Source organism: Erithacus rubecula, assembly GCF_903797595.1.
Source record: "Erithacus rubecula genome assembly, contig: SUPER_33_unloc_1, whole genome shotgun sequence".
NCBI classification, from domain to species: Eukaryota; Metazoa; Chordata; class Aves; order Passeriformes; family Muscicapidae; genus Erithacus; species Erithacus rubecula.
Window position 1 is genome coordinate 434,484 of NW_027636168.1, and position 17,630 is coordinate 452,113.

General features: G+C 51.1%; 1 protein-coding gene and 1 long non-coding RNA gene across 5 annotated transcripts in view; one reads left to right on the plus strand and one right to left on the minus strand.

The window, feature by feature from the left end:
* The window catches only part of COPA (COPI coat complex subunit alpha), a 38,701-nt gene that overhangs the window by 15,470 nt on the left and 5,601 nt on the right, over positions 1 to 17,630 (plus strand). For all 4 annotated transcript variants that reach the window (XM_079329625.1, XM_079329626.1, XM_079329628.1 and 1 more), the window contains 15 exons: positions 1,112 to 1,194; positions 2,516 to 2,655; positions 3,739 to 3,824; positions 5,109 to 5,247; positions 6,700 to 6,862; positions 8,439 to 8,585; positions 9,836 to 10,025; positions 12,193 to 12,288; positions 13,581 to 13,669; positions 14,501 to 14,624; positions 15,224 to 15,313; positions 15,969 to 16,078; positions 16,194 to 16,271; positions 16,429 to 16,497; positions 16,720 to 16,856. In XM_079329625.1, the coding sequence (XP_079185751.1) occupies positions 1,112 to 1,194; positions 2,516 to 2,655; positions 3,739 to 3,824; positions 5,109 to 5,247; positions 6,700 to 6,862; positions 8,439 to 8,585; positions 9,836 to 10,025; positions 12,193 to 12,288; positions 13,581 to 13,669; positions 14,501 to 14,624; positions 15,224 to 15,313; positions 15,969 to 16,078; positions 16,194 to 16,271; positions 16,429 to 16,497; positions 16,720 to 16,856 (1,741 nt within the window). The remainder of the gene's footprint in view (positions 1 to 1,111; positions 1,195 to 2,515; positions 2,656 to 3,738; positions 3,825 to 5,108; positions 5,248 to 6,699; positions 6,863 to 8,438; positions 8,586 to 9,835; positions 10,026 to 12,192; positions 12,289 to 13,580; positions 13,670 to 14,500; positions 14,625 to 15,223; positions 15,314 to 15,968; positions 16,079 to 16,193; positions 16,272 to 16,428; positions 16,498 to 16,719; positions 16,857 to 17,630) is intronic.
* Positions 9,027 to 9,361, minus strand: LOC306813992. Its single transcript, XR_013777073.1, has 2 exons — positions 9,308 to 9,361; positions 9,027 to 9,226 (listed from the first exon to the last, which is right to left on the minus strand). It is a non-coding gene; the product is annotated as an uncharacterized lncRNA (long non-coding RNA).

Here is a 17,630-nt window from a genome sequence, read left to right on the forward strand (position 1 = left end):
AATCCCTGCCTGTGACAGAGGAGCAGCTGGAATTTCAAACCAGCAGCTCCCAAAAAATAAAATTAAAAAACGGAAAAAAGGAAAATTCCACTGGCAGAGGAGGGAGAAGGGAAAGATTTGGGGGGAAAAAACCTCAAAAATCTGAATTTTGGGGAAAAAAAACCCCCTCAAATCCCAGATTTTTTGGGGGGGAAATGTTTCTTGAATCCCACATTTTTTGGGAAAAACCCTCAAATCCCATCCCAAAGGACCCAGTGTTATCCTGATGGTTTTGGGGTTCCCTGGTGTATTTTGGGGTCCCCTGTGTATTTTGGGGTTCCCTGTGTCTTTGGGGGTTCCCGTGTCTGTATTTTGGGGTTCCCCTGTGTCTTTGGGGGTTCCCTGGTGTATTTTGGGTTCTCTGGTGTGTATTTTTGGGGTCCCCTGTGTATTTTGGGGTCCCCTGTGTGTATTTGGGGTTCCCCTGTGTGTTTTGGGTCCCCTGTCACTCACCCCTGTGTATTTTGGGGTTCCCTGGTGTATTTTGGGGTTCCCCTGTGTGTTTTGGGTCCCCTGTCACTCACCCCTGTGTATTTTGGGGTTCCCCTGTGTATTTTGGGGTTCCCCTGTGTGTTTTGGGTCCCCTGTCACTCACCCCTGTATATTTTGGGGTTCCCCTGTATATTTTGGGGTTCCCCTGTGTATTTTGGGGTTCCCTGTCACTCACCCCTGTGTGTTTTGGGGTCCCCTGTGTGTTTGGGGTTCCCTGGTGTATTTTGGGGTTCCCCTGTGTGTTTGGGTCCCCTGTCACTCACCCCTGTGTGTTTTGGGGTCCCCTGTGTGTTTGGGGTTCCCTGGTGTATTTTGGGGTTCCCCTGTGTGTTTGGGTCCCCTGTCACTCACCCCTGTGTGTTTTTGGGGTCCCCTGTCACTCACCCCTGTGTATTTTGGGGTTCCCCTGTGTGTTTGGGTCCCCTGTCACTCACCCCTGTGTGATTTTGGGGTCCCCTGTCACTCACCCCTGTGTGTTTTGGGGTTCCCCTGTGTGTTTGGGGTCCCCTGTGTATTTTGGGGTCCCCTGTCACTCACCCCTGTGTGTTTTTGGGGTCCCTGTGCCCCCCTGTGCCCCCAGCCCCCGAAGGGAAGCGCTCCTCGGGGCTCACGGCCGTGTGGGTGGCGCGGAACCGATTCGCGGTGCTGGACAGGATGCACTCGGTGAGATGGACCCCAAAAACGGGCTGGGGCTGACCCCAAAAACGGGCTGGGACTGACCCCAAAACGGGCTGGGGCTGACCCCAAAACGGGCTGGGGCTGACCCCAAAAACGGGCTGGGACTGACCCCAAAAACGGGCTGGGACTGACCCCAAAAACGGGCTGGGGCTGGGGGATGAGCCCAAAAACGGGCTGGGGCTGGGGGATGACCCCAAAAACGGGCTGGGGCTGACCCCAAAACGGGCTGGGGCTGACCCCAAAAACGGGCTGGGGCTGACCCCAAAACGGGCTGGGGCTGACCCCAAAAACGGGCTGGGGCTGACCCCAAAAACGGGCTGGGGCTGACCCCAAAACGGGCTGGGGCTGGAGGATGAGCCCAAAAACGGGCTGGGGCTGACCCCAAAACAGGCTGGGACTGACCCCAAAACGGGCTGGGACTGGGGGGCTGACCTCAAAAGGGTTTGGGGTTGGGATAATGGGGATTTGATCCAGGGGGGCTGATCCCAAAAAGGGTTTGGGGTTGGGATTAGGGGATTGGATCCAGGGGGGCTGATCCCAAAAAGGGTTTGGGGTTGGGATAATGGGGGTTGGATCCAGGGGGGCTGATCCCAAAAAAGGGTTTGGGGTTGGGATTAGGGGATTGGATCCAGGGGGGCTGATCCCAAAAAGGGTTTGGGGTTGGGATAATGGGGATTTGATCCAGGGGGACTGATCCCAAAAAGGGTTTGGGGTTGGGATAATGGGGATTTGATCCAGGGGGACTGATCCCAAAAAGGGTTTGGGGTTGGGATAGTGGGGTTGGATCCAGGGGGGCTGATCCCAAAAAGGGTTTGGGGTTGGGATAATGGGGGTTGGATCCAGGGGGCCTGATCCCAGAAAAAGAGGTTAGGAAAAGTGGGAATGGAGAATCCTGGGGGGCTCAGCCTGGAGAAAAGGGGGATCAGGGGGAATTTGGGATGTTCCAGTGGGAATTTGGGATCTGATCCCAGGAAATGGAACAGGTCAGGAGGGAACGGCCTCGAGCTGGGCCAGGGTTGGATTTTTGGGATGATTTTCCCATGGAAAAAGGGTTGGGAAGTGTTCCAGGGGCTCAGAGAGGGTTGGATCCCCATCCCTGGAAGGAATTCTGGGAATTTGGGGTGGGTTTGATGCTCCTGCAGGACTTTCCCAACCTCCCAATCCCAAAATTCTGGGAAAACCCAGATTCCCAACCAAGCTCTTTGTGCACCCTCAAAATAAAACAAAAGGGGAGGGGGGAATCCCAAAAAAACCCCAAAACCTCCCAGAATTCCCTAAAAACTCTGGGAATCCTGCCTGGGGGCAGATCCTGATCAAGAACCTGAAGAATGAGATCACCAAGAAGGTTCCAGTTCCCAACTGCGACGAGATTTTCTACGCGGGCACCGGGAACCTCCTGCTGCGCGACGCCGACGCCGTGACGCTGTTCGACGTGCAGCAGAAACGGTGCTGCACCCCTGATCCTGGGAACCCCTAAATACTGGGAACCCCTGAATCCTAGAACCCCTGAATCCTGGAGCCCCTGAATACTGGAACCCCTGAATCCTAGAACCCCTGAATCCTGGAGCCCCTGAATACTGGGAACCCCTGAATCCTGGGGTCCCCTAAATACTGGGATCCCCTAAAACCTGCTCTTCCTAAATCCGTGACACTGTTCGACGTGCAGCAGAAACGGTGCTGCACCCCTGATCCTGGGAACCCCTGAATCCTGGAACCCCTGAATCCTGGGAACCCCTGAATACTGGAACCCCTGAATCCTGGAACCCCTAAATACTGGGAACCCCTGAATCCTGGGAACCCCTGAATCCTGGGATCCCCTAAATACTGGGAACCCCTGAATCCTGGGAACCCCTGAATCCTGGAACCCCTAAATACTGGGAGCCCCTAAATACTGGGAGCCCCTAAATACTGGGAACCCCTGAATCCTGGAACCCCTAAATACTGGGAACCCCTAAATACTGGGAACCCCTAAATACTGGGGTTCCTAAATACTGGGAACCCCTAAATACTGGGGTTCCTAAATACTGGGAACCCCTAAATACTGCGAACCTCTAAGTCCTGGGGTTCCTAAATCCTGGGGTTTCTTAAATCCTGGGGTTCCCTAAATCCTGGGGTTTCTGATCCTGGAGTCCCCTGATTCTGGGACCCCCTAAATCCTGGGGTCACCTAAATCCTGGGATTCCAAAATCCTGGGGTTCCCTAAATCCTGGGGTTCCTAAATCCTGGGGTTCCTGAATCCTGCTCCTCCTAAATCCAGCTTTTCCTAAATCCCACTTCTCCTAAATCCTGCTTCTCCTAAATCCTGCTCTGTTGTTTTGGGGGTTTTTTGATCCACTGATATTTTGGGATCCACAGATTTTTGGGGGGATCCATTGATGGGTTTTGGGATCCATTAATATTTATTGGGACCTTTTGATGTTTTTTGGGATCTGCTGATATTTTTTGAATCCATTGGGGTTTTTTGGATCCCAGAGATTCCAGGGCTGGATTTTGGGACATCCCTAATCCTGGATTTGTTTTTTTTTCCAGGACTTTGGCCTCAGTGAAGATCTCCAAGGTGAAATACGTGATCTGGTCTGCTGACATGTCCCACGTGGCACTGCTGGCCAAGCACGGTGAGCTCGGGGGAATTCCAGGAGTTTTATGGAAAAATCCCAGGATTTTTATGGAAAAAATCCCAGGTTTTATAGAAAAACCTGTGTTTCTATAGAAAATCCCAGATTTTTATACAAAATCCTGGGTTTTTAATGGAAAACTCTAGGTTTTTTAGGGAAAAATCCCAGTTTTTATAGAAAATCCTAGTTTTTTATAGAAAATCCCAGGTTTTTATGGAAAAATCTCAGCTTTTATAGCAAATCACAGTTTATAGAAAATCCCAAGGTTTTATAGAAAATCTCAGGATTTTTGTGAAAAAAAAACCATTTTTTAATGGAAAACCCCAGGATTTTTATTGAAAACCCCAAGATTTTTATGGAAAAATCCAGGTTTTTATAGAAAATCCCAAGGCTTTTATGGAAAATCCCAAGGTTTTATAGAAAATCCCAAGGCTTTTATGGAAAATCCCAGGTTTTCTAGAAAATCCCAAGGCTTTTATGGAAATCCCAAGGTTTTGATGGAAAATCCCAAGGTTTTATAGAAAATCCCAAGGCTTTTATGGAAAATCCCAAGGTTTTGATGGAAAATCCCAAGGTTTTGATGGAAAATCCCAAGGTTTTTATAGAAAATCCCAAGGCTTTTATGGAAATCCCAGGTTTTATAGAAAATCCCAAGGCTTTTATGGAAAATCCCAAGGCTTTTATGGAAATTTCAAGTTTTCTAGAAAATCCCAAGGTTTTGATAGAAAATTCCAAGGCGCTTATGGAAAATCCCAGGTTTTATAGAAAATCCCAAGGCTTTTATGGAAAATCCCAAGGTTTTGATGGAAAATCCCAAGGTTTTGGTGGAAAATCCCAATGCTTTTATGGAAATCCCAAGGTTTCTAGAAAATCCCAAGGCTTTTATGGAAAATCCCAAGGTTTTGATGGAAAATCCCAGGTTTTATAGAAAGTCCCAGGTTTTATAGAAAATCCCAAGGCTTTTATGGAAAATCCCAAGGTTTTGATGGAAAATCCCAAGGTTTTGATGGAAAATCCCAGGTTTTATAGAAAATCCCAGGTTTTATAGAAAATCCCAATGCTTTTATGGAAATCCCAGGTTTTCTAGAAAATCCCAAGGCGTTTATGGAAATCCCAAGGTTTTGATGGAAAACCCCAAGATTTTTATGGAAAACCCCAGGATTTTTACGAAAAAACCCCAGTTTTTGACCAGAATTTCCATTTTTTCTGTGGAATTTCCCCGTTTTTGCTGGAATGCCAGCCCGGGGATGGGGCTGAGGGAATTGCAGCTCCCTGTTTTTGCAGCCATCCTGATCTGTAACCGGAAGCTGGAGTCGCTGTGCCAGATCCACGAGAACATTCGGGTCAAGAGCGGCGCCTGGGACGAGAGCGGCGTCTTCATCTACACCACGTCCAACCACATCAAATACGCCGTCACCTCGGGGTCAGGGCTGGGATTATCCCCAGGGGGGCACTGGGAATTGTCCCCAGGGCAGTTATCCCCATGGGAGTCACAGGGGATCACTGGGAATCACCAGGATTAACTAGGAGTTATCACTATGAGAATTACTGGGGTTCACTGGGAATGACTGGGAATTATCCCCATGGGAATCACTGGGGATCTCTGGGAATTATCCCCATGGGAATCATTGGGGATCACTGGGAATTATCCCCATGGGAATCACTGGGAATCACCAGGAATTATCCCCATGAGGATCACTGGGAATTATCCCCATGGGAATCACTGGGGATCACTGGGAATTATCCCCATGGGAATCATTGGGGATCACTGGGAATTATCCCCAGGGGAATCATTGGGGATCACTGGGAATTATCCCCATGGGAATCATTGGGGATCACTGGGAATTATCCCCATGGGAATCATTGGGGATCACTGGGAATTATCCCCAGGGGAATCATTGGGGATCACTGGGAATTATCCCCAGGGGAATCACTGGGGATCTCTGGGAATTGTCCCCATGGGAATCACTGGGGATCACTGGGAATTATCCCCAGGGGAATCACTGGGGATCACTGGGAATTATCCCCAGGGGAATCATTGGGGATCACTGGGGATCTCTGGGAATTATCCCCAGGGGAATCATTGGGGATCACTGGGAATTATCCCCAGGGGAATCACTGGGGATCACTGGGAATTATCCCCAGGGGAATCATTGGGGATCACTGGGAATTATCCCCAGGGGAATCACTGGGGATCACTGGGAATTATCCCCATGGGAATCACTGGGAATCACTGGGAATTATCCCCAGGGGAATCATTGGGGATCACTGGGAATTATCCCCATGGGAATCATTGGGGATCACTGGGAATTATCCCCATGGGAATCACTGGGGATCACTGGGAATTATCCCCAGGGGAATCATTGGGGATCACTGGGAATTATCCCCATGGGAATCATTGGGGATCACTGGGAATTATCCCCAGGGGAATCATTGGGGATCACTGGGAATTATCCCCATGGGAATCATTGGGGATCACTGGGAATTATCCCCAGGGGAATCATTGGGAATCACCAGGAATTATCCCCATGAGGATCACTGGGAATTATCCCCAGGGGAGTTTTCCCCATGGGAGTCACAGGGGATCACTGGGAATTGTGCCCATGAGGATCACTGAGAATTATCCCCATAGGGATCACTGGGAATCACCAGGAGTTATCCCTATGGGAATCACTGGGAATTATCCCCACAGGAAGCACCAGTGAATGACCAGGAATTATCCCTCTGTGAATCACAGGGGATCACCAGAAATCTCTGGGAATTTTATACCCAGGAATCACTGAAAATTCTCCCCCTGCACATCCCAGATCTCACTGGGAATTCTCCCCCTGCCCATCCCATATCTCAGTGGGAATTATCCCTCTCTCCCTCCCAGGGATCACGGCATCATCCGCACCCTGGACCTGCCCATCTACGTGACGCGGGTCAAGGGCAACAACGTTTATTGCCTGGACCGGGAGTGCCGGCCCCGCGTGCTGACCATCGACCCCACCGAGTTCAGGTTCAAACTGGCACTCATCAACAGGAAATATGATGAGGTCAGGAAATCTGGGAATGGGGATGGGGGAAATGGGGTTGGGAATGGTGGAGAAATGGGGTTGGGAATGAAGGGAGATGGGGTTGGGAATGGTGGAGAAATGTGGGTGAGCCCTGTGTGCTGACCATCGACCCCACCGAGTTCAGGTTCAAACTGGCACTCATCAACAGGAAATATGATGAGGTCAGGAAATATGGGAATGGGGATGGGGGAAATGGGGCTGGGAATGGTGGAGAAATGGGGTTGGGAATGGTGGATAAATGGGGCTGGGAATGGTGGAGAAATGGGGTTGGGAATGGTGGAGAAATGGGGTTGGGAATGGTGGATAAATGGGGCTGGGAATGGTGGAGAAATGGGGCTGGGAGTGGTGGAGAAATGTGGGTGAGCCCTGTGTGCTGACCATCGACCCCACCGAGTTCAGGTTCAAACTGGCACTCATCAACAGGAAATATGATGAGGTCAGGAAATCTGGGATTGGGAGTGAGGGGAAATGGGGCTGGGAATGGTGGAAAATGGGGCTGGGAATGGTGGAGAAATGGGGCTGGGAATGGTGGAGAAATGGGGCTGGGAATGGTGGAGAAATGTGGGTGAGCCCTGTGTGCTGACCATCGACACTATTGAGTTCAGATTCAAACTGGCACTCATCAACAGGAAATATGATGAGGTCAGGAAATCTGGGAATGGGGATGGGGGAAATGGGGCTGGGAATGGTGGAGAATGGGGCTGGGAATGGTGGAGAAATGGGGTTGGGAATGAAGGGAGATGGGGTTGGGAATGGTGGAGAAATGTGGGTGAGCCCTGCGTGCTGACCATCGACACTATTGAGTTCAGATTCAAACTGGCACTCATCAACAGGAAATATGATGAGGTCAGGAAATCTGGGAATGGGGATGGGGGAAATGGGGTTGGGAATGGTGGAGAAATGGGGTTGGGAATGGTGGAGAAATGGGGTTGGGAATGGTGGAGAAATGGGGTTGGGAATGGTGGATAAATGGGGCTGGGAATGGTGGAGAAATGGGGTTGGGAATGGTGGAGAAATGTGGGTAAGCTCTGTGTGCTGACCATCGACCCCACCGAGTTCAGGTTCAAACTGGCACTCATCAACAGGAAATATGATGAGGTCAGGAAATCTGGGAATGAGGAAATATGGGATTGGGAATGAGGGGAAATGGGATTGGGAATGGTGGAGAAATGAAGTTGGGAATGGTGGAGAAATGTGGTTGAGCTCCATGAGCTCAGCATCGACCCCACTGACATCAATTCAAACTCGCCCTCCTCGACAGGAAATGTGATGAGGTCAGGAAATCTGGGAATGGGAATGAGGGGAAATGGGGCTGGGAATGGTGGAGAAATGGGAATGAGAATGGTGGGAGAAACATGGGTGAGCTCCAAGAGCTCAGCATCGACCCCACCAAGTTCTAGTTCAAACTTGCCCTCAACAGGAAATATGACAAGGTCAGGAATTCTGGGAATGGGGGGAACGTGCAAAAGCCATTCCTGAGGATTTTGGGAAGGGGCTGGCAGAGCCTTTGCCCAGGATGGGAGGAGCCTGTCCCGAGGGTTATTTTGGGATGCAGGTGCTGCACATGGTGAGGAACGCCAAGCTGGTGGGACAGTCCATCATCGCCTACCTGCAGCGCAAGGGGTACCCCGAGGTGGCGCTGCACTTCGTCAAGGACGAGAAAACGCGCTTCAGCCTGGCCCTGGAGTGCAGCAACATCGAGGTGATGTGGGACGGGGGGGGTTGGGGGGGTTGGGGGTGGTCTGGGGTGTTCTGGGGGTTTGGGATGTTCTGGGGGTTTGGGGTGTTCTGGGGTGGTCTGGGGGTTTGAGGTGTTCTGGGGTGTTCTGGGGTGTTCTGGGGGTTGGGGGTGGTCTGGGGTGTTCTGGGGGTTTGGGGTGGTCTGGGGTGTTCTGGGGGTTGGGGGTGTTCTGGGGGTTTGGGATGTTCTGGGGGTTGGGGGTGTTCTGGGGTGTTCTGGGGGTTTGGGGTGTTCTGGGGTGTTCTGGGGGTTTGGGGTGGTCTGGGGGTTTGGGGGTTTGGGGTGTTCTGGGGGTTTGGGGTGTTCTGGGGGTTTGGGGTGTTCTGGGGTGTTTTGGGGGTTTGGGGGTGTTCTGGGGGTTTGGGTTGTTCTGGGGTGTTCTGGAGTTTGGGTTGTTCTGGGGGTTTGGGGTGTTCTGGGATGTTCTGGGAAGTTTGGTTTTGGATGTTTTGGGACATTGTGGGAAGTTTGAGTTTCAATGTTCTGGGATGTTTTGGAAAGTTTGGTTTTGGATGTTTTGGGATGTTTTGGGAAGTTTGGATTTGGATGTTCTGGGCGTTCTGGAAACTTTGGATTTGGATGTTTTGGGACATTGTGGGAACCTTGGATTTGGATGTTTTGGCATGTTTGGTTTTGGACGTTTTGGGAAGTTTGGTTTTGGATGTTCCAGGCATTCTGGAAACTTTGGATTTGGATGTTTTGGGACATTGTGGGAACCTTGGATTTGGATGTTTTGGCATGTTTGGTTTTGGACGTTTTGGGAAGTTTGGTTTTGGATGTTCCAGGCATTCTGGAAACTTTGGGTTTGGATGTTTTGGGACATTGTGGGAACCTTGGATTTCGATGTTCTGGGACATTCTGGAAAGTTTGGGTTTCGATGTTCTGGGATGTTTTGGGAAGTTTGGATTTGGATGTTTTGGGACTTTCAGTTTTGGACGTTTTGGGAAGTTTGGGTTTCGGTGCTTTGGGATGTTTTGGGAAGTTTGGATTTGGATGTTTTGGGACTTTCAGTTTTGGACGTTTTGGGAAGTTTGGGTTTCGATGTTCTGGGATGTTTTGCAAAGTTCAGTTTTGGATATTTTGGGACGTTCCTTGGGATAGATCACCCTGGAAGCAGCCAAAGCTCTGGAGGACAAGGGAGAAGCCGGGCGAGGTGGCCCTGCTGCAAACCCCATTCCCAATCCCTCTAATTCCATAATTCCCTGGGACAGATCGCCCTGGAAGCCGCCAAGGCTCTGGATGACAAGGGCTGCTGGGAGAAGCTGGGCGAGGTGGCGCTGCTGCAGGGCAACCACCAGGTGGTGGAGATGTGCTACCAGCGCACCAAGAACTTCGACCGCCTCTCCTTCCTCTACCTCATCACCGGCAACCTGGAGAAGCTCCGCAAGATGATGAAGATCGGTGAGTGCCCGGGGGAATCCTGGGAATGGGGGGGATCCTGGGAATGGGGGGGAATTCCCTGGGAATTGTGGGTGAACCCAAGGAATTGTGGGTAATTCCCAGGGAATTGTGGGTAATTCCTGGGAATTGTGGGTGATCCCAAGGAATTGTGGGTAATTCCTGGGAATTGTGGGTGGTCCCAGAGAATTGTGGGTAATTCCTGGGAATGGCAGCTGATTCCCAGGAATTGTGGGTGATTCCCATTAATAGTGGGTGATTCCCATTGATCATGGCTGGTTCCCATTGATCATGGCTGGTTCCCATTGATCATGGCTGGTTCCCATTGATCATGGCTGTTTCCCATTGATCATGGCTGATTCCCATCAATGGTGGGTGATTCCCATTGATCATGGCTGATTCCCATTGATCATGGCTGATTCCCATTGATCATGGCTGGTTCCCATTGATCATGGCTGATTCCCATCGATCATGGCTGGTTCCCATTGATCATGGCTGGTTCCCATGGATCATGGCTGATTCCCATTGATCATGGCTGGTTCCTGGGAACTGTAGGTGATTCCCATCAATGGTGGGTGATTCCCATTGATCATGGCTGGTTCCCATCGATCATGGCTGATTCCCATTGATCATGGCTGGTTCCCATTGATCATGGCTGATTCCTGGGAACTGTGGGTGATTCCCATCAATGGTGGGTGATTCCCATTGATCATGGCTGGTTCCCATTGATCATGGCTGTTTCCCATTGATCATGGCTGGTTCCCATTGATCATGGCTGGTTCCCATTGATCATGGCTGGTTCCCATTGATCATGGCTGTTTCCCATTGATCATGGCTGGTTCCCATTGATCATGGCTGATTCCCATCAATGGTGGGTGATTCCCATTGATCATGGCTGGTTCCCATTGATCATGGCTGGTTCCCATCGATCATGGCTGATTCCCATTGATCATGGCTGGTTCCCATTGATCATGGCTGATTCCCATTGATCATGGCTGGTTCCCATTGATCATGGCTGGTTCCCATTGATCATGGCTGGTTCCCATCAATCATGGCTGGTTCCCATTGATCATGGCTGATTCCCATTGATCATGGCTGGTTCCCATTGATCATGGCTGATTCCCATCAATGGTGGGTGATTCCCATTGATCATGGCTGGTTCCCATTGATCATGGCTGGTTCCCATCGATCATGGCTGGTTCCCATTGATCATGGCTGATTCCCATCAATGGTGGGTGATTCCCATTGATCATGGCTGGTTCCCATTGATCATGGCTGGTTCCCATTGATCATGGCTGATTCCTGGGAACTGTGGCTGATTCCCATCAATGGTGGGTGATTCCCATTGATCATGGCTGGTTCCCATTGATCATGGCTGATTCCCATCAATGGTGGGTGATTCCCATTGATCATGGCTGGTTCCCATCAATCATGGCTGGTTCCCATTGATCATGGCTGATTCCCATCAATCATGGCTGGTTCCCATTGATCATGGCTGGTTCCCATCAATCATGGCTGGTTCCCATCAATGGTGGCTGATTCCCATCAATGGTGGGTGATTCCCATTGATCATGGCTGGTTCCCATTGATCATGGCTGGTTCCCATCAATCATGGCTGGTTCCCATTGATCATGGCTGTTTCCCATTGATCATGGCTGGTTCCCATTGATCATGGCTGGTTCCCATTGATCATGGCTGGTTCCCATTGATCATGGCTGATTCCTGGGAACTGTGGGTGATTCCCATCAATGGTGGGTGATTCCCATTGATCATGGCTGGTTCCCATCAATCATGGCTGGTTCCCATTGATCATGGCTGGTTCCCATCAATCATGGCTGGTTCCCATTGATCATGGCTGGTTCCCATTGATCATGGCTGATTCCTGGGAACTGTGGGTGATTCCCATTAATGGTGGGTGATTCCCATCAATGGTGGGTGATTCCCATTGATCATGGCTGGTTCCCATTGATCATGGCTGATTCCCATTGATCATGGCTGGTTCCCATTGATCATGGCTGATTCCTGGGAACTGTGGCTGATTCCCATCAATGGTGGGTGATTCCCATCAATGGTGGGTGATTCCCATTGATCATGGCTGATTCCTGGGAACTGTGGGTGATTCCCATTAATGGTGGGTGATTCCCATTGATCATGGCTGATTCCCGAGCAGCGGAGATCCGGAAGGACATGAGCGGGCACTACCAGAACGCGCTGTACCTGGGCGACGTGGCCGAGAGGGTGCGGATCCTGCGCAACTGCGGCCAGAGTGAGTCATTCCCAGAGGGAATTCTGGGCACAGGGAATCATTCCTGACAGGAATTCTGCCCCAGGAGCTCAGGAAAGGCTCTTGGATCCCCAAGCATCTCTGTTATTCCAATGCTTATTCCCATTATTCCTGTGGTTGTTCCCATTATTTCCAGTTGTTCTAGTGGTCATTCCCATTATTCCAGTGCTTATCTCATGATTATTCCAGTGGTTATTCCAGCAGTCATCCCATCCTTAAACCCAAGGAATTCTGATTATTCCAATGGTTATTCCCAGTGTTTACCATTATTCCAGTGGACATTCCCATGGTTTTTCCCGTGGCTGTTTCCATGGTCGTTCCCATTATTCAAATGGTCGTTCCTCTTATTCCCATGGCTATTCCCATTATTCCCATGGTCATTCTCATTATTCCCATGGCTATTCCAATGGTCATTCCCATTATTCCAATGGTCAAACCCATTATTCCCATGGCTATTCCAATGGTCATTCCCATTATTCCAATGGTTATTCCCATGGTCATTCCCATTATTCCAATGGTCAAACCCATTATTCCAATGGTCAAACCCATTATTCCAATGGTTATTCCCATGGTCATTCCCATTATTCCAATGGTCATTCCCATTGTTCCAGTAGTCATTCCCATTATTCCCATGGCTATTCCAATGGTCATTCCCATTATTCCAATGGTCATTCCCATTGTTTCTATGATTCCCATGGTCATTTTCATTATTCCCATGGCTATTCCAATGGTCATTCCCATTATTTCCATGGTCATTCCAATGGTTATTCCCATTATTCCCATAGCTATTCCCACAGTTATTGCTATTATTGCCACGGTCATTCCTGTTATTCCAGTGGTCATTCCCATTATTCCCATGATTCCCATGATCATTCCCATTATTCCAATGGTCATTCCTGTTATTCCCATGGCTGTTCCCATGGTCATTCACCTTATTCCCATGGTCATTCCCATTATTCCAATGGTCATTCTTGTTATTCCCATGGCTATTCCCATGGCTATTCCAATGGTCATTCCCATTATTCCCAAGATTCCCATGGTCATTCCCATTGTTCCCATTATTCCCGTGGTCATTCCCATTATTCCCATGGCTATTCCAATGTTCATTCCCATTATTCCCATGGTCATTCCCATGGCTGTTCCCATGGTCATTCCCATTATTCCCATGATTCCCATGGTCATTCCCATTATTCCCATGGCTATTCCCATGTTCATTCCCATTATTCCCATGGTCATTCCCATGGCTGTTCCCATGGTCATTCCCTTTTTTCCAGAGTCCCTGGCGTTCCTGACGGCCGCCACGCACGGGCTGGACGAGGAGGCCGAGAGCCTGCGGGAATCCTTCGATCCCGAGAAAGAGACGGTGAGAATGGCAGCAAAACTCCAGGAAAACTCCTGGAAAACTCCTGGAATTTGGGAGGGAAGGAAGGGAGGGGGTGGGAGAAATCCTGCCTGGGAAAATCTGGGAATTTGGGAAGGAAACAGTGGGATACAATGAGGAAAACTCCTGGAATTTGGGAAAGAAACAGTGGGATCCAGTGAGGGAAACTCCTGGAATTTGGGAAAGAAACAGTGGGATCCAGTGAGGAAAATGCCTGAAATTTGGGAAGGAAGGGATGGGGGAAATCCTGGAAATCTCCTGGAATTTGGGAAGGAGAGAACGGGGGGATACAATGGGGAGAACTAGAAAACTTCTGGAAGGAGGGGATGGGGGATCCTGGAAAACTCCTGGAATTTGGGAACAGCGGGATCCAGTGAGGAAAACTCCTGAAATTTGGGAAGGAAACAGTGGGATACAATGAGGAAAATGGCTGGAATTTGGGAACAGTGAGATCCAGTGAGGGAAACTCCTGGAATTTGGGAACAGTGAGATCCAGTGAGGGAAACTCCTGGAATTTGGGAAGGAGGGGATGGGGATGATGGGGGAAATCCTGGGAAACTGCTGGAATTTAGGCAGGAGGGGATGTGGGCTGCTGGAAAACTCCTGGAATTTGGGAACAGCGGGATCCAATGGGGATGAGGCTCCTGAAAAACTCCTGAAATTCAGGAAGGGAACAGCGGGATCTGAGTGGGGATGGGAGGACTCCTGGAAAAACCAGGAATTTGGGAAGGAGGGAGGAGCATCCTCACCTCAGGTTGGGGCTGGGAATGGGATTTTCCTGGCCCATCCCAACGTTTTCCTGGCCCATCCCAGATCCCGGCCGTGGATCCCGAGGCGCGGCTGCTGCAGCCCCCGGCCCCGGTGCTGCCCCTGGACACCAACTGGCCCCTCCTGACCGTGTCCAAAGGGTTCTTTGAGGGCTCCATCGCTGGGAAAGGTCAGAATTCCTGGGATTCCCAGGATTTGGGATCAGCACTGGGGGGGGTCCTGCAGCTGTGGTCGTGGGAAACCTGTGGAGTGTTTTGGGAAGGGGGAAAAGGGGATGGAAAAGTGGGAAAGGAGCTGGGTGTGAGGCTGGGAGGGACTTGGAGTGGGATCAGGATTGGGATTGATCCTGGGAATTGCCAGGGCTGTGGGAAATCATGGGATGAGCAGCTGGAAAAGGGGATGGAGAATCCCAGAGGGGGCTCAGGCTGGAGAAAAGGGGAGATTTCGGGACCTTTCAGGTGGAATTTGGGATCTGATCCCAGGGAATAGGACAGGACAAGAGGGAATGACCTCAAGCTGTGCCAGGGTTGGACATTTGGGATGATTTTTCCATGGAAAAAGGGTTGGGAAGCATTCAAGGGGCTCAGGGAGGGTTGGATCCACATCCCTGCAGGGAATTCCTGGAATTCTGGGTGTCCAGCTGGAGACAGATCCCACCCCACCTTCATAAATCCCAAAATTCCAGGGGGAGATGTGACAGCACAGCTGCTGGGTGGGGTTTTCCCTTCATGGAATCCTTTCCCAAGGGTTTTCCCTGTGTTTTTTTAGGGAAGGGAGGAGCCCTGGCCGCCGACATCGACATGGACACCGTGGGCACCGAGGGCTGGGGCGAGGACGCCGAGCTGCAGCTGGATGAAGGTGGGAAAATCCTGGAATTTCCCCTTGGCAAAACCATTCCCTGTGCTCCCTGTGCTCCCTGGGATCCCCCTGGCATTCCCCTGGCATTCCCTGGGATCCCCCTGGCATTCCCCTGGCATTCCCTGGGATCCCCGTGGCATTCCCCTGGCATTCCCTGGGATCCCCCTGACATTCCCTGGGATCCCCCTGGCATTCCCCTGGCATTCCCTGGCATTCCCTGGGATCCCCCTGGCATTCCCCTGGGATCCCCCTGGCATTCCCTGGGATCCCCCTGGCATTCCCCTGGCATTCCCTGGCATTCCCTGGGATCCCCCTGGCATTCCCCTGGCATTCCCCTGGCATTCCCTGGGATCCCCCTGGCATTCCCTGGGATCCCCCTGGCATTCCCTGGGATCCCCCTGGCATTCCCTGGGATCCCCCTGGCATTCCCCTGGCATTCCCCTGGCATTCCCTGGGATCCCCCTGGCATTCCCTGGGATCCCCCTGGCATTCCCTGGCATTCCCCTGGCATTCCCCTGGCATTCCCTGGGATCCCCCTGGCATTCCCTGGGATCCCCCTGGCATTCCCCTGGCATTCCCCTGGCATTCCCCTGGCATTCCCTGGGATTCCCCTGGCATTCCCTGGGATCCCCCTGGCATTCCCTGCTCCCTGCAGACGGATTCGTGGATGCCGGGGAAGGATTTGGAGAGGAAGGAACGGGAAAAGGGCAGGAGGAAGGAGGAGGATGGGAAGTGGAAGAAGATTTGGATCTTCCCCCTGAGCTGGTAGGAGAGCCCTGGGGCATCCCAGCATCCATTCCTTGGGAATTTGGGAAGCAGGGAATGTTCTGTGGGTTCATCCAGCTGGGATTTCAGCTGGAATTCCTGCATTTTCCCTCAGGATGTCCCTGCTGGCCCTGCAGGAGCGGCTGAGGATGGATTCTTCGTGCCCCCCACCAAAGGCACCAGCCCAGCCCAGGTAAAACCCTGGATTTCCTCAGAAAACCAGGAATTTCCTCCTTTGCCCCTTCTTTTTTTTTGGGTTTTTTTTTTTAGTATTTGTGAGCCCAGCATGGGGATTCCTTTGTGGGAACTCTGCCCATCCCAATCCCACCTGGATTATTTTTCTTTTCCAGGTGTGGTGCAACAACTCCCAGCTGCCTGTGGATCACATCCTGGCAGGATCCTTCGAGACAGCCATGAGGGTGAGTTCTCCATGGAATTTTGGATGGATAAACTCCTCCTTTCCCTCTTACTTCACCCTCCCCACCCCAAATCTTTGCTGTGAGTCCATTTGGGAATATCCCACCCCCATTTTTCCGTGGATTTGACCCAAAGCGAGGCTCCAGCACTGCCTGACCCAGGTTTTCCCCACCCAATCCATGATTTATTGTTTTTTTTTTTAATTTTTTGTTTTCCCCCCTCAGCTGCTCCATGACCAGGTGGGAGTGACCAACTTTGGCCCCTACAAGCAGCTCTTCATGCAGACCTTTTCCCGAGGCAGGACAATATTCCAGGCTCTTCCCAGCCTCCCTGCCATGTATGGGTTCCCACACCGAAACTGGTGAGTGCTGGGATGAGCCTTTCCCATATTCCAGGGGCTTTCCAGGCTCCTGGGAATGCTCTTCCAGGGAGAAATCCTGGATTTGTGATGTTGGGAATGGCTGACACCAGAGCAATGTCCAGGAATTCTTTGGGAATCCTCTCCAGGGATGGGGAGGAGCTGGAATTTCCAGTTTGTGGGGAGAGCTGGGAATTGTGGGGGGCACAGAAGGGAGATCCAGGGGGAATTTTGGGATCTGATGCCAGGGAATGGGACAGGATAAGAGGGAGCTCCTCAGGTTACACCAGGAGAGGTTTAGGTTGGATATTTGGGATGATTTTTCTATGGGAAATGGGTTGGGAACCACTGGAAGGGGCTCAGGGAGGTGCTTTCCCATCCCTGGAGGGAATTCCCAGGAGTTGGGAACTCTGGCCTTGCTGCTTCTGGAATTCCATCCCACCCTCACTGGGCCCACACAACTCTCACTCTCCTTTCATCCCCCTGATGCCTAAATCCCAAATTTTGGGATGGCAAAAAGAGGAGGCCAACACAACCTCCACTCTCCCCTAATCCCTAAATCCCAAATTTTTGGAGATGCCAGGAAAGAGGGGACCACACAACCCCTGCTTATCCCCTGATCCCTAACCCCCAAATTTTGGGATGGCAGGAAATAGGGGACCAACACAACCTGTTCTCCCCTGATCCCTAAACCCCAAATTTTGTAATGGCAGGAAATAAGGGACCAACACCAGCCGCTCTCCCCTCATTCCCCAATCCCTAAACCCCCAAATTTTG